The sequence below is a fragment of the Phyllostomus hastatus genome, unplaced genomic scaffold (assembly GCF_019186645.2).
Source record: "Phyllostomus hastatus isolate PE091 unplaced genomic scaffold, TTU_PhHast_1.1 phas_contig_148, whole genome shotgun sequence".
NCBI lineage: Eukaryota > Metazoa > Chordata > Mammalia > Chiroptera > Phyllostomidae > Phyllostomus > Phyllostomus hastatus.
In genome coordinates, this window is record NW_025333607.1 from 20,010,992 (window position 1) to 20,037,821 (window position 26,830).

Genomic DNA, 26,830 nt, shown 5'->3' on the forward strand with positions numbered 1-26,830 from the left:
CTCTGCAATACGGCTTTTGGACGTGAAGTCATTGTGAAGGATACGCGCCATCTGGATGTTTGAGAATTGTCAAATTGCTTTGCAAAAAGTCTTCTGTCGCTGGTCTGAGAGCCAACCCACTTATGCCCGCATTGTAAAATTCTTTTTCTTTGTATTTACTCATGTTTCCCAAATAAACACGTGGTATTTAGGTGAAAAGGGGAAACTGCTTCACGTAGACTTGCACTCAGCATCCATTCCAGACCATCCTACGACACCTTCCTCCCCTGTGGAGACTGGAAAGCTAAGCACGCATTTCCCACATTCTTTTGCAGGAAAGATAATTTAAGATTTGGAAGTCCCAGGTGAGGCAGAAGACATCTGCCTGTCGCTTACCTGTTCTGAGCAGCGTGCTGAGCCGCGGCGGTGGACATTTTCTGCCTTCACGTGTCGATTTCACCAGGTGCGGACAGAGTGGCGGCAGGTTCCTGCAGTCATTTCTGGAGGCTCACACCTGACCTCACACCCCCACACCTTCCAGTGGCTCTGAGGAACTAAGTCGTTTCACAATTCCCAACACTAATCCCCACCCTTCTTAACAACAGCTAGGGTGGCTTCTGCTTATCAACTTTCAAAATCATTTATGCCACATAAATCTATGTGGCAGAATATGGTGAGGGCATGCAAGACTAACACACAAAACTGTGTGTAAACATACGGGAAAAAGGGTCATTAAATACCCTAAAATGTTAATACAGTCTTCCCTGGTGGTAGAACTAAGAGTACTTTACATCTTATTTTTGCTTATCCTTCTTTAAAATTTTGTTTTTTTTTAAGGAGGCAAAACCTGAAAAGCTATTTTTCCCCTCAAAGAAACAAAATCCCTCTGCAGAAAAGAAAATGTCATTTCCAAGTGTATCTTGAAATATTTTAGGCAACTAAGAGGATTAACTACGGGTGCTAGCCGCCAGGTAACACGGTGACACAGAAGCGTGGGCCGTGGCCTGAGCTGGGGAGCAAGCCGCCCTAGTTCATGGCCTCAGAACAAGTATTTGTCTATGCTAACACACAGCCGAGCCGAGGTCTCTGCTGGGAAAGGGCAGCTGTCTCGGGAACTAAACACACGAGGTGAGACGAGCCAGTGCCACTGTGTGGGTAAGCTTTGTTTATAATAACCGCGGAGAGCCCTGAGATTGGGCAAGCTATTTGAAAAGGCATAAAACGGAAGGGAATGGCCTTCACCTACCCACCCACTAAATGAGATTTGAGAAAACAAAGTGAAATGAGCAAAGGTGACTTTTCTTTTAAATACCACCCCCCCCTTTCTTTTACTTTCCACGTAATAGTTCATATACATATATTTCTGGATTGCTCTTTATTCCCCATTTTCTCGACCTAGACCAGGACAATTCACACTTCTTTATTCACTGGCGCAAATGATCACAAAGGGTCACGACCCATGTGCAATCGTCAAAGAAGAAACAGATGAAATGAACCACTCTTAAGCTATGGAAATACCCCTCAAGGAATTTTATGAGAATGAGATCAATTAAGAACTCCTTACACCTCTTAAAACTACCGACAGTAGTTTCAGAAAGCTACTTTTAAATGTCATGTCACACTAATTCCTCGTTAAAAGCGTCTTTCAATGACAACTTTTAATTTTGATAAACACTAATTTTGGGTCTTTCATGGTTATTCCTTTCTGTGACCTAAGAAAGCTTTGGCTGCCCTCCCGTCAAAGATGCTCGCCTTTGTTTTTCCGTAGGACGCCGCCTACTTCGGCAATTATGTTTAAGTCAGCAGCCAGTCTCAGATTCATGTTTGTGAGGTGGGGGGTCATAGGTCATTTCCTTCCCACATGGGTGCTCAGCTCTGTGGGTGCCATTTATTGAAAAGACTTTCCTTGTCTGTCGGACTGCTTTACTGCGGTCGTCGGAACTTGGGTGGCCACCCAAGGCGAAATGGTGTTCAGGCTCGCTCTCCGGAACCGCTGGCGGAGTCATTCATTCGCAGGCCGGCATCACGCAGTCTGGACTACCAGGTGCTAATTACAGTGCTCCTCCCATTGCTTTAAAAACTGTGTGCCTCCCCAAAAGACGGTATATAAATTGTTTAAATAAATGAATGGGATCAAGGTCAGCCTAAAATAATTCTTATAAAAGCCATTTTTAAAAGTTGTATCACAGCTTTGAAAACACTCCAGAATGACGATCATATCCAGAGCCAAAATATATTTACCCACAAACAAACGAAAACCTACAAATTCTTCCTTATGACCTCTAGCCAAAATTATGTATGAAAAAGATTTCATTGCCTTTTCTACTCAGTTTCCCACCAGGTTTTATCCCATTCTTTAGTAACACCTCAATGTAGCATGCTTAAAAACAACCCTTTAACAAGTCTGTGTCTGAAGCTGGAAGTCAGATCCACACTCTCCCTCCATGTGTTTAAACTTTTCCATCGTGAGATGTTAAAATGTCATGTATCAATTTCAGAAATGTACCCCAAAAAGTTGATCACAGACGTTTTACAAAATTTTCTTGAAAGTTTCACTTGGAAGAGATTGGGAACAATAACACAATATTATTTTTATAAAATAGAAAACAAAGCAACTCCCAAAAGCAATGGCAAGGAAAAACTCTGCTGAGACTGAACGTGGCTCTTGGACACCGCTGGACTGTACATGTTTGTTCGTGTTGGCATGGGAGGGTGCTCCGCCACCAACACCCTCTTACGTAAAAAGCAGATGCCCTGAATTATCAAACCTCCAATATTTTATAAAAACACAGATCAACAGCTGGAAAAAATGTTGCCAAGCTAACACCAGAAATCTTTAGGATTTACCAGATGTTCTTAACCTGAAATTTTGCTTTGAAAATAATACTCACACCTTCTTGAAACAGTTTTATAGTACATAAATAACCCCACACACTTAGAGTTTGCGAAAATAAAATTGGGATGTTTATTACTTTTTCTACTGGCAGCAATGAAAATCACTAGAAACTGTACTTTTGTCCTTTGCAAATGACCTGCATTAAAATTATACTCTTCCAAATAATTAATATAGGACATAAAATTCAGTTTTAAAATCCTCAAAATATTTAATTATCCAAGACAGAAATACTGATTTTTTTTCCCATTAATGATGAGAAGGAACAAGAGATCAAGTTCAATCAAGATCTGACATTTATAAATTTTAAGCATTTGACAGAGCTAAAAGATCAAAGGATTAATTTATCAATTACAGGTAGAGAATACCATTTGTTCATTTTCTAGGTCCATTACAGTAGCTATATATGCAGGGAATCACGGAAGTTCTCAGATCCAATGTCAAATAATGGGATTTGGGCAAGCACTCTCAGCATCATTTGTGTTTAATAGGCACTCCATGCACATGATGCAGGTAGGGAAACGTGTGTGGGTCCATGCATTAAAGACAAAACAGACCGGTACTATTGCCAAACGTGCAGAGTCAGTCAGGGTGTTGCTCAACGTTCTTTACACTTAATGGTTCCCATGGAAATAAATGCAGAAGCAGAAATGTGTGCACATCCCAAAGCATCTTCTTTATTTGGTTTCCTGTGCTTTTTTTGCGTTCTGTTTTTCTTTTGCCTAGAAATTAAAGATAGTATATTATAAAATCTTAAGTCTGTTTTAGAATACGTTAAAAGAAAATACCTAACAGCATTCTTAAGCTGGAAGACTTGTAATACACTGTTGGTAAGATCTCTAGAGATTTGCAACTATTTCTGGATGATTAGTTACAATTCAGGCTCATTCAAAAAATCACACTTGCTTTGTACTTCTCTCATCAGAATCTGAGATGTATTATTTTAGTTCTAATAACTTAGAATACATAATTACTCCTTCCATGAAGTCATGCTAATTCAAAAGTATTTCAAAACAATATATTTATATATGTGCCTACTTCTCATTCAAATAAAATATGTAAGAAAAACCCTGTACTAGTTTCGGCGTATTTGGATGAATTTAACGCAAGTGCTCCTGAGCTTTGCTTATACGACCTGAGAAGTGTTTCACACATTATCGTAATTACACGGCTCGAACACAGTAATTCCATTTTAATGGTCCGCAGACGAAGCAGCCAGAGTTTAGAGCTGCTGTCAACCCGGCCCGAGTCACGTGGCCGGTGCACAGTAAACCACAGCGGCGGACCGAGACACGCCGTCTGCAGTGCGCTGCTCAGTGTGCGCCCGGGGACCCGGCCTGTCGAGGTGCGGGGAGATTCTGTGAAACGCCTGCCCGAGGCTCCACGTTTCTAACAAGCTCTCGGGGCGCCAGTTATGCAGGCCCGCAGACAGCGCGTGGAGGAGCAAGATTCGAGAGTGCTAGAGGGCCATGTCCCTTCCACTCGGCCCGCAGGACCAGAAAGGGACACATTAGACCCCTGCCGTTACACAATTAAGAAAGGAACTTCCTTAGATTAAAAATAAGGTACTTAAGAACAATTACCATTTTTTCAAATGAGACATTATGTAATATTATTATACAACTGAATGATAAAACTGAGAGCTGTGCCCTAGAATGTCTTAAAAGCAAACCTTATGTGTGCCATATAAAAAATAATAAAATTGCCTGCAAGAACATTTTTAGTTAACAAGCACAGTTTGTAATTTGATATGTACATGATTTCTCATACGAAGAATTTTTGTTTCCAAATAATAAAAATACAACAGGTTTTAGACATAATTGGAAGTAAAAATATATACCTCTTGTCTTACTGATTTCTGAATATACTCTAAATATTATAGACTAGTAGGAATAATAAGAATGAATTTACTGGTTTATAGCATAAATTTTAGAACATATAAGAGCAAAGAAAGCTATATAATGCAGAAAGTGCCCATACATTTATTAAACTATATAATTCAGGTATAATTAAGGATAAGTCAAATAAATTAAAAATAATTACCACCATTTATTAAGCACTTATCATGTACTTTACAGATACAATCATTGATTCTTAAGAATTCATAAACTAGGTATGACTCCCAATTTACACTACATATAATAACTAAAAATATCTGCTAATAAGTTACATACATGTATTCTGTTCTGCCTTTGTTAAGTAAAAAATAGAACTTCCAGCCAAGATGGAGGCATAGGTAGACAGACTGTGCCTCCTTGCACAACCAAGATAGGGACAACAACAATTTAGAAACAGAATAACAACCAGAACGGACAGAAAACTGAACTGTATGGAAGTCGGACAACCAAGGAGTTAAAATAGACACAGTTCATCCAGACCGGTAGGAGGATGAACAACAACGCCGTGAAGGCGAGACCTTCACCGGATCCATGACAGCCAGCCACGTGCCCCAGGAGGGTCAGTCTTCGCCCTCGCTGTGCTGCTCAGGAGGACGGAGAGACTTCCAGAGGTCAAACACATTCCTGCCACCGCAGGCGGCAGCGACTGCCTCAGCTGCCCAGGAACCGGACCCAGGCGAGCTGGGACTCGGCAGCCCTGCCTGGGGGAGTCGGGTCTGGTTCCTTCCACCCTCTTTCACGCTCTGTCCCCATACTCCACTTTCCCTTGCTGGGGGGACGCTTCAACTTAACAGTCCAGTTCTGAACTCTACAAGTGATTTTTCTTGGACGTATTACCATCAAGTGACTGGCACTATTAAAGCCTTTATATTAAAGGTAATTATAAAATTTAATCTCAATCTATTCTTTTTAAATTTTAACCACATTTACCTTATCAGCAGAAAGTGGTATTTTCCATGATACTTCCTTTTTAAAAATAAGATAAATAAGAATATAATTGTGCTACGGAAGCTGATTTATTGGTAGAGATTAAGCATTTAATTCTAACCAAAGATTTAAAATTTTGTGGATGTGAAACCCTTCCTCTAGGATCTTTCCCATGACTTTTTCTGGCACTTATAAAATAAAATTTTAAAAAAGCTATTCAGCACAGTACTGTAATTAATTATTTTCCCCCCAACTCGATCATAAATTGCTTAAAAGAAATATCTCCTTCATGTGTACAGTCGTAGACTTTCACATAGTGCCTGAACTATGTTTGCAGCGACATACATGATGAGTCATTAAAACATTTCAAAAATTTGAATCAAATAATGACCTGAATTCTCTTCAGAATCCAGGGAGATAACACAGCACGTCTACAAGAAATGTACGTATCTCAACAGTGTACACACGGTATCAATAATCAAAGAACACCCTGGAGAGACAGACAGAAGCTCGGAGGTCAGGAAGGACCGTTCAGGGAAGACACGGCTGAGGCTGGAGCCGCAGGCCGGGCGGTGCCAGCAGCACGGCGCTCCTCTGCTGCCCCCTGTGTTCAAACGGGAGCTCGGGAACCACAGCTCTGATGCAAAAGCTGAAAAGCTTGGGTTCTCTAACTACACTTTTAAAAAAAAAATCTGGAGTTATACTGTTATTAACACCAAACAAAAATTATCCTTGTCCCAATTTTTATAACATATTTACTCACAGTACAATTTAAAAGTGAAGTCTACACATTTAAAGTTTATCAAATAACATTCGTCTGCTCCTTACTATTTATCTATACATAAATCTGACATATCATATGATTTAGCAGAACAGTCTGCATTATTAATTAATTATTTTTATTAGAGAGCTGTTTCACAGTCCTTTATACAAAGAACACAAGAGCTAGGTACTCTGTTAACTGAGCCCAACTGAGAATCACAGAATCTTAATTGTTAGTCTAAAACTTTAAAAGTCAGTTTCCTATCTCAGACTTTTATAACTTTGATACCCTAAAATACATGAATAAAAAATGTATATTAAAAAGAGAAGATTTAGCAGTCTTCTGCAAAACTTTTGCATTTAAAGGTAAAAGATGAAGCATGATTCAGGATTTGGGAAATACGGTACACACAAAAATGTTAACTTACATCTCATATTACTTAGAATTTATGATCCGGTAAAACAGCTGGGTTGAAACGTACCTTTGCTTCATAAACTTGAAGTTAATAAGAAAAAACATATCTAGCATGTATATGCCGGTCTTTAAGTAAATGGTCCAGTATTTTATTGTCTAGGAGCTGTCTTCTCAAAGTATTTCTCAAAATGTGGTACAGACCAGCCGCCTTGGACTCACTTGGGGAAGGAGGGGTTCTTAGAGGCTCCTCCCCTTGCATCAGACCGTCTGGAGAGGGGCCGGGTAACAGGTATTTTAAAAAGCATCCAGCGAAGGTCACTTTCAGAAACACCGATTTACAGTATAAACTTAAAAACAATTTTAATTTGTTTCACTTACTGAACAAATCTGTCAGTACCTCATATTAAAGAAAAAAAGAGAAATGTAGAATGTTTCACTAACTAATGCTAGTTCCCCATCAGTGGAAAGAATACTAGCTTCCAGATAACAAAACTCAACTTTTAGTGTTGGCTACATTTTTTCCCTCGTCAATGACTGCTCTAGTTCTAAATTCAATGATAACTCAAATGCTTGCTAAATTAAATAAGGAAACTCTGTTACCTCAGTTATTAACGTTAAAAGTTGTCTTCAGCTTAAGGAAAGGAGAATGTTTTCAGTTTCACTCTGCTGGGGCACAGCCTGAGCTGGGTGGCACAGCAGGGAGCCATCCCTTGTGTTTCTCTACAAACCCCTGGCTGAACTAATATGCCTGTCTAGAATGTAAAACTATAGGTGAAGGCAAGTAAACAAAAGTCAAAAGCTTCAACTAATCTCACCTCTATGTAAGCCAAAAAGAATTTTGTTTTGGGGGAACCTAAATCCCCTTTAATATAGGCAGAAACACTGTGATTAACGATCCTTGGTGCCAGGTGAGCCCTGATTCATCAGAAGTAACCTATATGAAGGGCCACCTGCTGTGTGGTACACCTCAAGCTAATACAAGATGTGGAATGCAAACTGTAATTGAAAAATTGAAAAAAAATCCACAAAGACCAAAACGTGTGTGTGTGTGTGTGTGTGTGTGTGTGTGTGTGTGTGTATAGAGAGAGGGAGAGAGAGATACAAGGTAATCACCAGGAAAATTCTTACCTTTTCTTTTTTAAAAAAAGATTTCATTATTTTTTTAGGGAGAGGGGAAGAGAGAGAAACATCACTGTGAGAGAGAAATATCATCATCAGCTGCCTCTCATACATGCCCTGACCAGGGACCGAACTCCACAACACAAGCAGGTACCCTGACTGGGAAGCGATGGAACCAGTGACCTTTCACCTTGCGGGATGCTGCCTGACCAACCCAGCACGCCAGCCAGGGCCTTACCTTTTCTACCAGTGGTATCAACTGCTGGTGTTCTGCTAACGTCTTCAATAATTCCATAATGAAAGGCAGGTAATTGTGCTTCCTTCTGATATTTTCAATCTGAAAAGGAAACAAATATCAAACCACACTAGCTTTACGTTCCCACTAAGTTTCTGACATTTTAATTTTGCATACAATTCAGAATAGAAATGGGGAAAAAAAACCATTTTCAAAGAAATATTTTCAAAATAATGAGATTACGTTCCTACTGAAAAAAAAAATACAATAAACATGCTGAGTTTCTTGGGCATGGCTTCCTACTGGTTTAGCAAATGACAGAGGCTTTTAAGAGCCTAGTCTAAGGTTGTTCGTGAAAAGTTCACTTACACGAGCAGCACGCCTGCTGCCCACCACCCCTGTGCAGCCATCAGGCCGAGCCTCCTGGGACCAGCTCTATTTCAGGCAGGTTCACCTTTCTTGGAATAATTTTCAACCAGAACAGGGTGCAGAGTGGGAGAAAATCTGTGCTCAGTGGGAAACTAAGCATGGTCTGGATCACACCCTCCCGAGTCATGTGACTCTAGCCTCACAGCCACTGAGCTTCGAAGTGTTCTGTCTGGCAGAGGTCCAACGCACTGCGCATTCGCCGTAGGGAAAAAGGATTCCCATTGTTTGTAAATTCATTTCGACATTCCTTTGCTTCCTCTAAGTTTGAGCTGCTTTGATTTCTCATGTGACCTCGTTATGACACCTTATAGACTCCCTCAATGAATGAATTAAAATCTAAACATATTCATTCTATGTAAGTATGAGAATCATTTTACCATTTCTTGAGCAAAGCATTCTCAGGTAAAGATTCTGAAAAACTACTTTGTGTTTTACATTAGGCAAATATTAAAAATTATGCAATAACCCTGCATAAGAATATATTAAGTCTTTGGATAGTTTTTTTCATACCACATTAAACGGAAGATGAACATTCGAACTTTCATCCCTCACTTCCCTTACTCCCCTGTCTCCATGCACCAGGCCCTCCGCTTCCCGCCCGGAACACTGGGGAGCCAGCCACCACCACTCCACCTGAAGAAATCCCACCAGTTCGGGGCCACTCCGTTGATTTAATAGTCATTTGCTGGCTGTTAACTACGATGCAGAGCAATGTGCTGACACCACCACGGTGGGCAGTGCAGAGACAACCCTTGCCTTCAGCTGAGCCCCGAATGAACAACATGCTCTCTGCACTGTGACGTGCGTGACGAGCGACAGGAGTGCCATGTCCCAAGTCACGTCCCTTGTCCGTTTCCACCGTCTCTGAGAAGAGCTCATCGGACAGATTGCAAGTGAAGGAGAATGACTTCACTAAAGATAGCCTTGCTTTGTAGTTGACTCTGAATAATAACAATGTTTGACATAATTAAATGAAAAAAATTTTAAAACCTGAAAAATTGGGAAGCAAAATAAAATAAATACACCGATTTGTGTATCAAATCAATAATACAACCAATCCACACAAGAGAAAAGTTTTTCAAGTGAATTTAAAAACATAGTAATTTGATTATATACATAAAATGGGATATATCCTAAGGAAAAAAATTAACGTAAGAAAAACTATTCAGTTGTAATCAGCACTCCCAATGTTGTTATTCTCAACTTTATATAACTTATGCATATATAAATATGCACACACACATTTACATATAGCATAAAGCATATAAATATTTACTTTACACACATATGCTATAGATATGTAGCAGAAAGCAAATAAGTCATTATGGTACCGTTGTCAGAAACCCAGATTTTCAGCTTAAAAGATACAAATGCTTCATTTTTAAGTATAAAAACCCTTTAAAACTATTATTTGAATATTAATATGGAATTCACATTGTGTTTTCTCTTCAAAAATGGAACAAAAAAATCGAACAAACATGTATTTCTTAGCCCTGAAGAGACCTAGAAATAATGGCCCATCAGCGTCACTAAGCACCCTGAGCACCCAAAGAATGGTTCCTGAATGGTTCGCTTCCCGCCAGAGGACCCAGGGCTGCTCGAGTCCCCAAGCAGGAAGCGTGCAGGACGGGTCTGAGCATCTCGGGTCTGAGCATCTCGCCACCCAGAAAGGACGGAAGGCAGCTACCGAAGAGGAGTCCTGTCAAAAGGACTCAGGAGACAGCCTGAAGTGCCTCCTGCTGGCCAAAGCGGGGATAACTAGAGTGTTCATAGTAACTGCAGTGAACTGGAACATCAAATAGGTTAAAAATCTGTTCGTAATAATACTTAAAAAATTTAAAATTAGAGAAACCTTACTAGTTACTTCTGCAGAGTGCCAGAGAATCAACCCATGGTTCTGAAGACTATTATACAATGGGAGAAAAAGGATCTATCACTCAACATACCTTCGTGTCAAAATACATCACTCTACATTAAAACACTGAAGAAACAAATTTAAAAAAAAATACCTTATATCTTTTCAATTTCTGTACTTCTTCTTCAATAAGCATCTGGTTTTTGGCCACCTCTGACTGAATAGCACTCAACATGTTACCCTGATCCGTATCCATGGGTTCCTCCTTAGGGGAAAGAAAAGAAAGAACACACCCTAATAACTGAGGCTTAAGTCCAGAATATTTTTCAAATGATGAACACAGCACTGTTCTTTTCAAATTTTTTACCCTTAATACACTAACTGAATACCAGCCTCACAAGTGCAGTGTTAACCCTGAAGGCCCTGTGGAGTGTCCCCCATATGTCCACACTCTACAACACAGAAACGTTCACTCAGCAATCCGGACGGGAATGCACGTCAATGCTGCGCCCTTCCATTCAGCTACAGACTTGTTTCGATATACTCTTTAGAAAATGTGATCAAAGGAATGTAAAGATCGTCTGTTACTAATTCTCTGTGCAATCCTATTTACCACAGAAAGATAATCAATCATAAAGACTAGTAAAGATTATACGTCAGTCTCAATGTGCCCCATTGATCCTGTGGGGACTGTAGTCCACCTTGCTATGTATTTAACGACAGTAAATAATTCATCGCTAACACTTAGTTAACACATACGACTTGTCAGTCACTGTCTAGATCAGTGAGATATATATGTATATGTATGTGTGTATCTATACACATGTATACACATATATAAAACCTCAGTCAACCCTCACAACAACCTGCAAGGTGATACTGTCGTCCTCATTCTCCGTAAGAAACCGAGGCCCAAAGAAATACGCTCAAATCCACACATTCGCTTGGTGGCAAAGCCCAGGGCTGAATCTAGGCAGCCTGACTCCTGAGCGCATTAACCACCACTCAGAACACTGACGTAACGGAAGGGAAGCAAGAAGGAAAGGAAGGAAGGCAGGAGGGGAGAGGAAAGGAAACAGTAAACGCTCCCCCTGACAAAACAGCTAAGTTTGAGCTCTGTACCTAAAAACACGGCCACGCACCTCGGCAAGCTGTCTCTGGAGCTCGGCTATCTTCTGTTCATAGATCATTTTTCTGTCCGACACAATGGCCATTAAGTTAAAGCGAATTTCACCTTCGCTGTACCTACAAAAAAGTTAAAGTCTATACTGTAACAAAGAATTGTAACACTGTTACAATTCAGATGGTCTACAGTGGTTACCCCATGATTCTCTGGGAGGGCAAAGTCAGTGGTTCAGGTATTGGAGATTCACCATAGTAAAAGATGCCAATTCTCCTCCACAGTTTCTGTCCAAACCCTGACAAGCATTTTAGCAGATACGGACGAGATTATATGGGAATTTACACGGGGAGGCAGAGGGTCTATCATCTGGAAGGACAGGAGCCCAGCTGGAGGCCTCAGTCCCCCGGACGTCAAGGCTGGTGGCCAGTGACCGAGACTGCAGCACTGGCGGGGGGCAGGCGGGGGCAGGCGGGGGCAGGGGGTCCCGGCACAGTGGCGAGCCCAGAGGCAGACCCACACAAACACGCCCCTGCTTTTCCCGAGGGTGCAGGACAAGTTCAGCGGAGGAGGGCAGCCGCTTCAACCAAGGGTGCCAGAGCGGGTGAACAGGCATAAGCAAAAAAGGAACACTGACTTCACTTCATACCATATATAAAATTAACTCAAAATACAGAAAATGCCAGACTTCAATGAAAAATGTTAAACCATAAACCTTCTAGAAAAAAGATGTAGTAGTTAAGTCTTTGGAATCTACGGAAATCTAGGCGAAGAATTCTCAGATTTGACAGTAAAAACACACTTCACCGCGGGGAAGACCGACTTCACCGGGACTGAGAGCCTTTGCTGGAAAGGCCACACGGGGGTGGGGGCGTGAGGGGAGGGGCAGCAGACGGGAACGGAGCGAGGACCTGCAGGCAACGCCCTCAGGACTGGCGGTTCCTGGAGCATGTGACGAACTTCGAGGCCCCACAGTCAAAAAAATCCAATGACAAAATAGGCAGAAGGCATGAAGAGGTTTTCAACGTCATTAGTCATTAGGGAAATGCAGATTAAAACCACAGTGAATCTCTTGACAAAACCACATGCCAGCAAGGATGTGAAGAAACTGGGTCACGTGTACATTGCTGGTGGGAACATAAAATGGCACAGCTACTCAGAAAAGAGTTTGGTAGTTTCTTAAAAACAAACCATGAATCTACCGTAAACCTCAGCAGCGGTGCCATGCCCCCAGGCCCTTATCCCAGAGCCAGAAAAACCCATGTTCACACAAAAGCCCATACACGGATGTCTGTCACAGCTCTGTTCGTGACAGCCCAAACCTGGACACGCACGATCCAGGTGTCCACTCAGCGGGGCAGTGAGCCGAAAATGGCACATCTGTACCACAGACCAGTGATGGAAAACAATGGACCACCGATGCACTCAACAGCCCCCAGAGTTTCAGAGAATCACGCTGAGTGAAAGAAGCCAATTCAAAAAGCAACATATCATATGAATCCACTTATGTAACACTGCACTCTTTAAATGACAAAACGTGCATGGGGGGCGCTGTGGTGGAGGCCCTGACCGGGCCGCAGGAGGGGTCCCCGGGATCCCCTGAGTCCTGACTGCAGCAGTGTCCACGCCCCGGCTGTGCCCCTGTGCCCCAGGGCTGTGAGACGTCACCATCGCGGGGCAAAGGCTGCACAGGCTCGCCCTGCAGTCTTTGCGTAACTGAATGTGAATACATAATTACCCCCAAAAGTTTAATTTAATTGAAAAAACAGATGGTCAAAAGCGAAACTCCACAAAGCAGCTGCACCAAAGATCTAACTTAATGGAGATGTGCGTGTTTAACGGAAGTCAGAGATTTTCTGAAACAGACGTCCTGAACACATTCCTATTAATCTAACCAAAGGCAGACAGATATCCAGTGAGCACTGCTAAAATAAAAATGAAGCGAAAGAGTGTAAAAGTGTTAGAACGCCACGCCAGGGAGGTGAGCCGCGCGCTTACTTTTGTATCCTTTTCTCGATGACGGGCCTCACGGCGCTGATCCAGTCGTCCTGACTGCACGCACCTGGGGAGACAGACGCACACGCGATTACCGCCCCTGGCACCGCCGTTACGCCGCTTCACGACTCCCGTCCGTCGTAGCTCTCTTTATCAACAGTTTAGGAAATGCAGAATGGCAAAAATCCTTTCAGTGTAACTACGTTCAGCTTCCTTTCATTTGACAATTATTGGGGTGACATGGGTTAATAAATGATGTAGGTTTGGGGGTGCAATTCTATAATATATCATTTGTATATTATATTGTGGGTTCGCCACCCCAAGTTCAATTCTTATTTTCTTAGTTACAAATAAGAAGAAAGAGATTATCACAATTTACATGCCACATGATTTTGCCACTTGGTAGGAGCTAAACAAATGTTTGAGAAGGTAATGAATTAGGCTTGTAATGAACCAGCCCCCATGGTTGTGGCAAAATAAGGATTCAGTCCTATCTGCCTGACTCCCCACCACTGTAACTATAAAAAACTGAGATCCACACATAAGCAAAACCAATTTTGCCCAGTCGTTTTAATCCTCTTTCTCACCCTAAGTTTTAGTACAGCCTCGCAGCTGTACAGCAAGACTTGCTGTTCTTTCTCATCCTTCCCTTCCTTTGTATTTGAGAGAAGCCAACAGAGAAAACGCAGAGATTAGAACATCAACTTCTACAGAATGAAAAGAACATTCTATTCATTTTCTACAACAGACATAAAAAAATGTTTCAGTACAGCAGTAACATGAAAATCTGCATTAGACAAACCACTGGTCCTATACACGGGACAGAGTCAAAAAATTACAAACAAGCCCCAGCTGGTGTGGCTCAGTGACTGGAGTGCCAGCCTGAGAATCAAAGGATCACATGTTCGATTCCCAGTCAGAGCACATGCCTGAGTTTTGGGCCAGGTCCCCAGTAGGGGGTATGTGAGAGGCAACCACACATGGATGTTTTTCTCCCTCTTTCTCCTCCCCTTCCCCTCTCTAAAAAATAAATAAATGAACTCTTTAAAAAAAAATTAAACATTTTTACAAACAAAATTAAACAATTTTGTTTTAAACAAAATTAAACAAATTAAAAATAAAATGAAGTTTTTAAATTATTTTTTATGTATAAGTATAAAATTTTATGAACAGCAGATAACATTAGAGTGAATTAAAACAGTTTTTGCTGGACTTAAATATGGATCATAAATTTTTTTTGATTGAATGAGATAAAAATCAAGAGTTAAAAATATTTTATGGGCCTGTTATTTCTGTACTATGTCTGGACCACCAACATCCCCTCACCCTCAATAACCATCTGTCATTTCTGCTTAATTAGGGTCAGAGACGAGGTGAGACCAGGGCACATCTTCCCTAGGGCCCAAAGGGCAGCTCATCAGCGCACTATTTACACAGAAACTCTGAAGGAAAATATTTTTGTAGATTGACATTAAACACTGGAATTAAAGTGGCTCTGAATGACCCGATTGCAAACAAAAATATTTTAGGTCCAGATGCTAAGAAACGCTCACTGTCCCTTATCAGTAGGTTAAAAAGGACAATAACTCAAGTTCACCAGACAAAGTAGTTTTTAAGAGTCAACTAAAAAGTAAAAAATAAATCATGTAATCGGCGGTTTAAAATTTTTTTTCCTCTTAGAAAAAATTTAAAGCTTCCGAGTGAACAGCAGCCGGCATGTCCCTCCCGTCTGGTGAGTCGTCTGTCAGGTGCAGAGGACCCGAGGCTGTGGCTACACGGCACCCCCCGCGCCACCTTCCCCTCCTCTGCCGCACTGCGGCCAGCACAGCACCGAGGCCAGTGCCCAGCCTTCCCCCCACCCCCTCGGGGCAGAGCGGGCTACCGGGAACGGGGCCGGGTTACCTAAGTCGATGGGTCCTTCCCGCAGCCCGTCTAACTCATACAGTCTTCCGTTAACGGGAACGTAACTGACAAAGTGAAAAGCATCTTCTTCTTTGGCTGATGTCTTCGCATCAAATTCAAACATCTGCTGTCTGCGGCGGAGGGGAAAGAGCGTCAGAGGCAGGCTGGCAAAGAGAGAAGCAGGGCCCGTGTGACGGCGGGAAGGCTCTTACCTGGCGAAGCTGTTGTGTACTTGTCGGATGACATCTGAGTTGCTCAGTGCCAAACCTTTCATCTGAAACAATTTTTAAAAGTCACCCATTAAAATGAGAACTATCACAAAGAGAGCATTTTAGGAATAATAAGACTGTACTCACAGCTGCATCAAAACTTTGTGAAAATTCTTTAAATTCTGATAACGTCTCTCCTAAATGAACATCTTGATGAGTACAGTTCAACAGCACACTTACTATGGCTTGTGTAGCACAAGCATTATTAATTACCTGTAAAATATACAAGTGGAGATACCAGTTTGTTAGGAAAACTTTTAACCAGAGACAGTGACTCCCCAAAATATAAAGTGAATAGTTTTCCCATTTTATTTCATATCTTCTTAGCATAAACATAATAAAGCCTTTCATTTCCATTCTCATCTAGTTTCAAGAACTTGCTGCAGTTCTGGAGCTGAAGACTCTAGGAAACCAAATACATGAAATGACCCCGTGGCATCACGGGCAGCAACCCAGTCAGGGCGGCCAGACCACGGCCTCCTGACCGAGAGCAAAACCGAGGGAGCCAATAGCACTCGCCTTCCCATCCTGTTCACCTCCTGCCAAGCAGCGCTTTCCCACTGGCTTGCTGCAAGAATTTTTAAAGCATCCGATACCTGACTAGTCAGGGGTTGTCAAATAAAAGATGACAGCGAACAAAACAACAGCTGTTGGTGTGAATCAATCACAGTTATGCTTTTTTTTTTTTGTCAGATCTGCAAAAACTATACTTTTGGTGTGCCACAGAAGTCTAGTATTTAGGTTATATGTGCCACGAGAAGAAAAAGATTGAAAATCGCTGTCCTAAACCCTTTCTACCTGTCCAAATTCAACCCGTATTTTGGCACCTGAAGTAAGCTCCAACTGACCTAGGCGGTTTTCAGAGAAATTCTCCAACGACTCATTTCAGTTCCCCACCTCGCTGCAGACCAGAGCTTCTCCCCCAGCCCCCAGAGCCCCCTCAATGTCCAGACCATTGAGCTGGAAAGAAGCTCAGAGGATTGGTGAGCGCCCACAAGGTCAACTGCAGAGACTAACCCAATCTGGTAAGTGACTGAAAGCATACAGCTTAATCTTACTGCTGTACTTTGTTACTGTACTGTCATTGAATACCATTTTCTAACTACAGTCTTTCCATAAAACGCTAATTCACTTAAGATTTTACAGTTTGGAAGTTATCTATTTATAACCTGCCTAATTTCAGAAGAAAATTCTTCAGTTATCTTCCCTCTTTATTTCCTCACTCCTCTACTTCTCACGGTGCCAGGGGCTCGTGGACGGCCACCAGTTGTTACATCTTCAACTACAGTGTGTCTGGAAAACGCCTGGCCAGAGATCGCCTTCTCCACTCGGGGACGCTCTCCCCCGGTTCTCCACACACACGGCGAGGCCGCCGCCCCGCCCATGCACGGAGCTCTCTCCTCCAAACTGCCCCGGCACTGACAGTTAGGGGAAAGCAACCGATCCACAATCCAACTGATATGGCTGCTGATTTCTTTTAGTGTCTGTTTTGATCCGAATCACAATTCTTTAGTAAATTTGGGAGAGACTTTTTTATTTTTAAAGGAAACTTCATAAAAGTGGTTAACTTTTTGAGAGTTAGTGTCCCCTTATCTTGGGCCAAAGTTAGGGTGAAGTTATCTGGGGGTGGGGTGGGCGTGAAGTCAGAAGACATTGAAATTTATACTTATTCACACATTCCTCCAAGGTTGTGACACAGGAAGAACATGGTAAGAGAATCCTAGGGCATATCCCTGTTATCTAAGGGGGACTTCAGATGTGTGATGTACCACTTTTAAACTTTTTTAAAGACTTAGGAAAACGATCGCATCCAAACTCACCGAATTGTACACACTTCTGTGAAGTGAGGTGCAGCTACATGTCCTGAACCTAAAAGACGCCCGCCCGGCCAGCTCCCTCTGCCCGGCACCTCCCCGGGCCCGCTGTGCTCCAGCTACACTGGCGTCTTTCAGGACCTCTGACTAGTCTTGCTGCCGCTGTCATTAATCCAGGATGATCCTCAACCTCTTCCCCCCAGTTAATGCCTACTTCACCTCTAGATGTCAGCTAAACTGTCACTCACAAGTGCTTTTCTAGATCTCCCTGAAGGGGCCAGGCCCCACGTTTCGGTGGGCAGTGAAGAATCTAATATTGCACAGAGAGGTCTGGCCTTTGTCCTTGGCTCCTGGGACACGATCTCCAAGCTCTCAAAAAGCTATGCCTCGTGGAGAGCCTTTGTTTACCCGAGGGCTCTGGGCCACACAGATGGTCCAACACTGCGACTTAGGGCGGGGCTGTATTTCAGCACCGGCTCGGCCCCCAGTGTGGCTGTCGACCAGGCCTGTGTGACTGGGGCCCACTGAAAACCCTGGGTGCCAAGAATCCGTTGAGATTCCCTGGATGGCATCGCTCTGCACACACTGTCACACGTCACTGCCGGGAAAGGCGGTGCCACCTCTGTCCCCACTGGGGAAAGATGACTGGGAGCTTCCTGCCTGGAACTTTCCAGAACTCCAGCCCAGGTGTCTCCTTCCTGGGCTGAATGGAACTTGTGGCCTTTCCTTGTAATAACCCATAACCGTGGTGATGACAGATTTCAAAAAAGCCTATGCGTTTTTCCAGCAAGCTGCAGATCCTGGGGTGCCCCCAAACGTGGTATGTCAGAAGGGAGCATGGTTTGGGGGGCCCTGAACTCTGTAGTTGGTGCCTGACGTGGAAGGCTCCTCAGATTATCTTACAGCTGTGCGCCATGGCTCTTGTTTCACGCCAGGTGGCACACGTCACCGTGAGTTTGCCTTTCACTGACTGTGCCCACATCCACGGAACTCCGGCACCCGGCACAGTGGCCAGCACCCTGTGGCACTCGATTATTACTTCCTAAAAGACCAGACGGATGGAGCCGCACATGCCAAGACCACCACAGCACGCTCGTACCACCTGCATCAGACCGTCCCTGCTCGGTTGGAGGTGGTCACTTGACGACACTTTACAGCACCGTCTGTTCTTCCGGGTCCTTATACACAGGTTGTAATGACCAGAAGACGACTTCCTTCCTCAATATTGTATTAATCAGTGATCTACACACACACCTCCCATTAGAGTGTATGGTTAGCATTAGACAGCCAGCACCATCATCTCTCTAATTGGTGCAGTTCTTTGGGGAGCCGGAGTTTTAGAATGTGAGGGGGGTCCTAAGAAAAAATGTTAGAGCGCTGCTGCATTGCGGACACAGTGGGAACACAGTCCTGTTTGTAAAAAGGGCTGCTCTCGAGACCTCAGGACACCCAAGCACCGTACCTGCTTGGCGAAAAATATCGTGTCGAGTCTGGAGTCCTGAACCACAGAGCCTGCTGGTTCTTCTCCTGGCTGCCACTTGAACAAGAAAATCAACCCATGAACAGGCCTACAAAATAAAATACACATTAGTGACACCAATCCCTGCCTCCTTTTGTAACCCATCAGCAACATGTTAAATTTTACCCAGCCACTTAACAAATACAATGCAAATAAAGTGAACTCAATTTTTTTTTAAAGATTCCCATGGCTATTCAGTTGCTAGAATGTTGCCTAAGACAGGCTAATAAAACTTAAAACGACATCAGTTAAAACAGAACTACAACAAAGGGCTGACTCTCAAATCTCTGGATGATTCATTTTCTACCTTGCATCACTTCACTTAAAAAAAGGAAGCAAGAACAAAGCAAACCCAGAAGAAGCTGCTAACGTAGACTGACTTCCGACATGACTGAGTGAGGTTCACTCAGGAAGGTCGCTGGTGAATGGCTGACAGCACACACACACTGTGAAACGGAGGGAGTGACTTAATGTAGTTACTGGAGGCATGCCCCACCCTGCGGTGTGAATGGAAGGTGTCTCCTCATACCTTAAGGGTGGAGCCGCCCCTTCCCTAAAGAAACTGTTGTTTGCCCGGGAAACAGCAAACTGCCTTCCACGCACATGCATGTTTCCTGTCCTCTGGACAGTCCCAGTGACACACCTGGAACGAACCTTCCCTGACCACTTGGCCTAGACTGATCTTCTCCTCTATCTAAAGCGGCTGCACTCTTGGTGGGGAAGGTAGTGGCTTTGCCAACCATCCCCTTTTTACTAGGAAAACAGAAGATGCATCCCAGCAGTCCCCGTGGTCCCTGTGAAAAGCCAACTCCTTGTCTCCATCCCTAGGACTCCCCTTCAGTGAACACTCCGCCCCCTCCCCCTCTGCAATCCAGGGCCAGCTCTTGGGGACACAGAAGCAGTAGGCGAGGAGAGGCCAGAGCGGTGGCTCTAGTCAGAAGGGGACAGGAAGGTCCTTCTTGGCGTCTCCCTCTGGAATCTGAACTGCAGCCACCCCAGAAGCAATGTGATAAAGCAGAGACAGTTGGGACTTACTGTCAATATATATTACAAAGTATGCTTTTGTTGGGGGCTGTGTCCTGCAGGGCTGAGGAAAGCCAGGCACTCACCTCCACTGGGAAAGACCACAACGGGTGGAAGGGATTTTGGACTTCCGGCAAGATGGAGGCGTAGGTGGACGCACCGTACCTCCAGCACAACCAAGATTGGAACAACAACAATTTAGAGGCAGAATAACACCCAGAACCGACAGAGAATTTATCTGAATGGAAGTCGGACAGCCAAGAAGTTGAAGTAGACCCGTTCATCCAGACCGGTAGGAGGGGTGGAGATGAGCAGCCGGGCGCGGGTCGCAGCTCACGGAGAACAGGGAGAACTGGGTGCATAAGGCAACCGGGAGCGTGTGGGGCATCCGGGGCGCACAAGATCGCAGCGGGTGGACCCTGAGTACGCAAGTGACAGCTGGTGGGCCCCGTGAGGCGGCGACTGTGGACCAGGGCAGAGCGTGCAACCCAGCATCCCAGGGAAGGGACCGGGGTCCCAGGAGAATGGAGCTACCGCCATTGTTCCCTCCCACTCCCACCCCCACCCCCGCCCCCACGTACAACGTCACAATCTAGCGACTGGGGAGCCCAGCCCTGGTGAACACCTAAGGCTCCGCCCCTCACTGTAACAGAAGCGACCAGACCAAAAAACAACAAAAAAAAAGATGGCTAAAACAGAAGAACAGATCACTGCCCCAGAACTCATCCTTTTAAGCGACCGAGAGATAGCCAACCTATCAGATGCACAGTTCAAAACACTGGTAATCAGGAAGCTCACAGAATTGGTTGATTTTGGTCACAAATTAGATGAAAAAATGCAGGTTACCATAAAAGAAATAAAGGAAAGTGCACAGAGAACCAATAGTGATGGGAAGGAAACTGGGACTCAAAACAATAGAGTGGACCAGAAGGAAGAAAGAAACAACCAAACCTAGGAAAGAATGGAGAAATAAGAATTCAAAAAAAACGAGGAGAAGCTTAGGAACCTCCAGGACATCTTTAAACATTCCAACATCTGAATTATAGGGGTACCAGAAGGGGAAGTGGTAGAGCAACAGATTGAAAATGTATTTGAACAAATAATAAAGGAGAACTTCCCCAATCTGGCAAAGGAAATAGACTTCCAGGAAGTCCAGGAAACCCAGAGAGTCCCAAAGAAGTTGGACCCCAGAAGGAACACACCAAGGCACATCATAATTACATTAGCCAAGGTAAAAATGAAGGAGAGAATCCTAGAAGCAGCAAGCGGTAAGGGGACAGTCACCTACAAAGGAGTTCCCATCAGACTGTCAGCTGATTTCTCAAAAGAGACCTTGCAGACAAGAAGGGGCTGGACAGAAGTATTCCAAGTCATGAAAGGCAAGGACGTACATCCAAGATTGCTCTATCCAGCAAAGCTTTCATTTAGAATGGAAGGGCAGATAAAGTACTTGTCAGATAAGGTCAAGTTAAAGGAGTTCATCATCACCAAGCCCTTATTATATGAAATGTTAAAGGGACTTATCTAAGAAAAAGAAGATAAAAAACATGGATAGTAAAATGACAGCAAACTCACAATTACTAACAACCACACCTAAAACAAAAACAAACTGAACAAACAACTAGAACTGGAACAGAACCACAGAAATGGAGATCACATGGAGAGTTAGCAACAGGGGAGTGGGAGGAGGAGAGGGGGGAAAAGGTACAGAGAATAAGTAGCATAGATTGTAGGTAGGAAATAGACAGGGGGAGGGTAAGAATACTATGAGAAATGTAGAAGCTGAAGAACTTATAAGTATGACACATGGACATGAACTAAAGGGGGGGAAGTGGGTGGGAGAGGGTGTGCAGGGTAGAGGGGAGTGAAGGGAGGAAATGAGGCAACTGTAATAGCACAATCAATAAAATATATTTTAAAAAAGTATGCTTTTGTTGACAGATCTCTCGTTCATGTCTTTGATGTTAAAATGTCTTCCATGTTCTATTCCATGATCTCTAAGTGAATGTTGTAAAAAAATCAACCCATTACTTTGTTGATATGGAATTATAGGGACTTAATTTTTAATTCCTCGCAAGTTACTATTTATCTAGGAGTCTCAGGTTCTTGATTATAGTAGGAGAATAGAATTCCTACCTCACCAGATTGAAAAAAAGACTTCAAGGAGATAACATATTTGGCCTAGGGTAATCCAAGTAAATGAACAGAAAAAAGTTTACTCAAGTATAGACATATTTTCAATGCAGCTAAAATTATACTCACTTCAATTTTTCAAAATTCTCAGGTTCTAAACTCCATATTTCTTCTACTTGGGCACCTCGGCAACCTGAAATAAGAAATCGTTTCTTCAGAAAACAAAATACGCAGCTCATTTTTTTTCCCTCCACCATTAAATACTAACTAAAAGAAATGACTATTTGGGGAAAGTAAGACATGAGAAATTAAAATGGTAAAACTGATCAAGGTCACAGTCTAATCCTATTACGTCCTTTACTATTTTCTAATTTACAACGGGAGGACATTGTTCTTATAACCAGAACAAGTTTCAAGAGTTCCTTTTCACTGACAGGCTCCTCCATGACTGCTCCTTCTTGGATTTTCTTGCAATCTCTGGCTCTTTCTCACCCACTTTTTTCACCCTGTCGCTAAGCTTTCCCAGCTCTGCCCTTGGCCCCCTTTTCTTACTACTGTACCCTTTTTAAGGAGTAATAGCCCTGGCTGGCGTAGCTCAGTGGATTGAGCACAGGCTGGGAACCAAAGTGTCACAGGTTCGGTTCCCAGTCAGGGTACATGCCTGGGTTGCAGGCCATGACCCCCAGCCACTGCACATTGATGTTTCTCTCTCTCTCTCTCTCCCCCTCCCTTTCCTCTCTAAAATTAAATAAAATATTTTTAAAAAAAGGAGTAATAAATATCTACCACTTCACAGAGACTGTTATATCACATATTACTCTCTTTTCCTAAATTTCTATTCTATTCTATTTTCAGCTACTCAGCGTCCCCCAAACATGCTCTTCCTCTTGGACAGTGCCCCTCACGGACCATGTCACATTTCTACCGTCACTATTGTCCTTCAGGCATCTACTGGGTAGGAGCTGCAGGTGCTAAATACCCTACGTTGCAGAAGCAGCCCCCCAAAGCAAAGCTTTATCTGGTCTGACATGTGAGCAGTGCCAAGGCCCGGAAACCCTGCTCCAGTGGGACGGGTGGCAGGGACGGTGTGAGAGCAGCCTGCCTTCCAGACTGCCATCTGCTGGCCGTGTGACCATGTGACCTCTCTGCTCCCCATTCCGACAGGGTTGTGAGGCACACACGAGAGCTTTGTGGTGCATGAAACAATACAGTGCTGGCACTCTCTACAGGCCCACTAAGTGTTAGCTGGTATTATCATAAAGCAAAAAGCAGCCATAGGTACCAGTGCCTTCTGCATGTAAAGTACTTTAAATTCATTTTCTCTAATCCCTACAAGGCCAGTATTAATGCGAGAAAGGTTTAGGGATGTTCAGTGGCATGCCCAAATTCACTACAGCTAGTATATAGAGCGGCTGTTAGCATAATGCTGGCCCTCATGGAATAAATTAGGAAGTATTCCTTCCTCTCTGATTTTTTGTGGAGAATTTGTACAGAATTGGCATTATTTATTCCTTAAATATTTGATAGAATTTACCAGTGAAACCACTATGGTTGGAGTTGTCTCTCTGAAGAGATGTTAAATTACAATTTCAATTTCTTTAATAAATATAAGGCTATCCTGGTTATCTATTTTTTCTTGATTGAGCTTCAGTAATTTAGGTCTTTACAGAAATGCATACATTTCATTTGTCCTATCCATTGGCATAAAAATGTTTAGAATATCCCCCTATTATCTTTTTAATACCTGGAGAATCGGTAGGGTCATCATCCCTGTTCTTTCTGATATTGGTCATTGTGTGCCCTGTCCTCTCCCGATTGGTCTGAATAGAGGGGTATCCATTTTATTGATCTTTGGAAGACAGCTTTTGGTTTCATTGACTTTTCTCCAGTATTTTTCTCTTTTCTGTTTCACTCAATTAATTTAAACTCTGACCTTTATTATTTCCTTTCATCTGTTTATTTTAGATTTAATTTGCTCTTTTTTTTTCTAGTTTCTTCAAGTGAAGGTGGGGTCATCGATTTGTTGTCGGAAAAGTAAATCCAGTTCATTGCTCCATCCTGGCTGGAAGCAGAAGTTTACAGCTTCCGTATTCACCTGGCAGGCTATCACAGCTTGTTGCGGTGCATTTATGAATTATGTGTACATCATACCAATTAAAAGTATAGGTCTGGTCCAACAGTTTCTTAATTTGATTAAACTTTGCTTTTACCATGTTATATTCCACCAACATTGTCTTTATGCATTCACTGAACCTGCTAGTAATTTCCTCTCACTGAAGAAACTTTTAAAGTAATTCATAATAGTATTCATAATACAATGTTTCACGTTTGAAAGAATGAATTCCCTTATGCATGACTTTTATGAAGTCATTTTCAATTCCAACTCTTCTGTACACAGGAGACTGGCACAATCAATAGTTACTGGAGTGAATTAATTTTAAAATAAACAAGTTTGCCTAGGATAATATTGGTGTGGGCAAAAGGAGGTTTACAGTTGTTTGTATAGGAAATAATATAATTAATAATACAAAAATAAACTTTTCCGTACCCACAACTATTAACCTACTTTTTTCTTAAGAAATACACCCCTGTATTTCTTAGCAGTTAATTTCAATATGTCCTAATAGAGTTTTGAAAGTACATTTTTAGGGCTAAACCTGCAAGACGCCTCAGACTTGGTATATGTCCAAAACCAAACCCATCTTTCTCGTCCATCAAGTCCATTCTCTTGAACTTCACCGGCCACCCAGGCCAGAAACCACGTAGTCATGTTCACTCCCTCTTACATCCGGGCGCACTTCTGTGGATTCACACACAGCAAGTTCAATGACTGTTCCTCCTCCTCTCCCACCCCTATTTTGCATCAAGCCAATCGCTCAGACTCTGACCATTTTAAGAGACTTCTAGTTTCTCGCACTTCATTATTCCAATCTGCCCTGCACGCTACACATAGTAAACCTTTCTAATTATCAAAATGTCATCTCAGCATTCGAGTATCATTGATAATTAAGTTCCCAGGGACTGACTACAGGGCAATCCAAATGATACAACATGGCATACAACCTGGCCTCAATTTACCTTTTCAGCTTCGGATACAAATACTCCTCCAGACTGTTACATTATATTTTAGTCACTTTCCCAGCTGTTCCCTAAGCCACACACTTTTAACATCACTACTGTTTGTTTTTTCTCCTGCCTGTGTTCCTGTAACATTTTCTTCACACTTCAGCATGGCTAGTCAGTCCACCACAGTATAGCCTGTCAGTTCTGTAGAACAGCTGTCACGATTTATTCACATTAAAACCCCCAAACCCTACCAATGCGCCTGAAATACGGTAGCGGAACAATGTACGCTTGATAAGTGATATTCCAAATATTCAGTTAACTGCAGTAGATGGTATCGATAGCAACGTTTAATTTTTACCCGGAGTGCAAGTTTTAATGTAATAACTAGAATTAATAATATTTAAGGACATGTAATCAATAAAACGCACTGCCCAAAAAAGAGGCTGGGAAAAAGAGGGACAGGGAAAGGATAAAAAGTCAAATGTGTTCATTATTCAGGGTGGAAGACGAGGAATACAGCTAGGAAGAAATTATGAGGCCAGCACGTGGCCTCTAAGCCACAGCCCTGGCTCAAGAAAACACACTTCACCGGCAGCCAAAGATGAGCTAGAAGCAGAGCCGGCCAAGTGGCCCGTCGGTCGCACGCAGTCAGCGAGTGTGACGTCCTCCGAACTACTCACACACTCAAGGTGTTCTGCTTAGAATAACTAGAATCTCGGGGTCCTGGGCGGCTGGGGCCTCCGACACCCCACCCGCGAGGAGGCACACCCCAGTTTTTCCTGCAGGACTGAGGCCCTGAGACACGCACCTGGGCGCACCTGCCAGGGATGGGAAGCGCTCGGCGGAAGCGCGGCGGGGGTGCTTAAGGCGTTGGGGAGCGGGGGTGACTCATTTCAATTAAGCCAAGTAATTGGGAACCTGATCCTGAGGATGCGGCAGTGCAGAAACACAAGGTCCCTGCCCTCGTGGTGTGACTCTCAAAATCGCTGCGGAAACGCGACCGCTCGGGGCTGGGAAGGGGGCGGGGCCCCGCAGTTCCCTCCAGTTCCCCGGAGCCACCTGCTTTCTGACACGGGGCCTCGTGCCCGCAGGGGACCCTCCAATTCCAGCTCGGGCCTCCTCTGTGACCCCCTGCCCAGGACGGTCCCCTCTGGCTCTCACCGAATCCTTTAATGAGCTCGGTGAAGACCCCGGGGTCGCTTTCCATGAGGCACCACTCCCCGGCATTGCCCGTCATGGCCCCGGCCACACGCCGTCCCGCAACACGTCGGACGCTGGCCAGCCAGGCACCCGATGCCGCTGGCCACTGATCTCCGCGAACCCGCCGCGGAGCTGGTCAACCCACGTCACCCCGCCTACTTCCCGACAGCCTCCGGGCGCCGTCCCCTGCAGCGCCTCGGGCGCGGGAGGACGCTCTAGCCACCCAGGAGCCAGCGAAACTCTTTCCCCCGGCCGTGCTGCACCCGTCAAGCCTTCG

The 26,830-nt window shown here is 43.6% G+C and overlaps 1 protein-coding gene across 2 annotated transcripts; it reads right to left on the reverse strand.

The window, feature by feature from the left end:
* Positions 1–2,920: 2,920 nt before the first annotated feature.
* On the reverse strand, positions 2,921–26,804 carry UCHL5 (ubiquitin C-terminal hydrolase L5). 2 transcript variants are annotated; one of them, XM_045817968.1, is made up of 11 exons: positions 26,515–26,804; positions 22,417–22,480; positions 19,075–19,180; positions 15,886–16,011; positions 15,742–15,803; positions 15,530–15,660; positions 13,631–13,694; positions 11,655–11,757; positions 10,667–10,774; positions 8,232–8,330; positions 2,921–3,594 (listed from the first exon to the last, which is right to left on the reverse strand). In XM_045817968.1, the coding sequence occupies exons 1-11, from the start codon at positions 26,588–26,590 to the stop codon at positions 3,550–3,552; spliced, it is 984 nt and encodes a 327-aa protein (XP_045673924.1). In that variant the 5' UTR covers positions 26,591–26,804; the 3' UTR covers positions 2,921–3,549. The 2 variants fall into 2 exon arrangements, with proteins under 2 accessions (XP_045673924.1, XP_045673915.1); XM_045817959.1 differs by having other exon boundaries at positions 10,667–10,777.
* Positions 26,805–26,830: the final 26 nt, after the last annotated feature.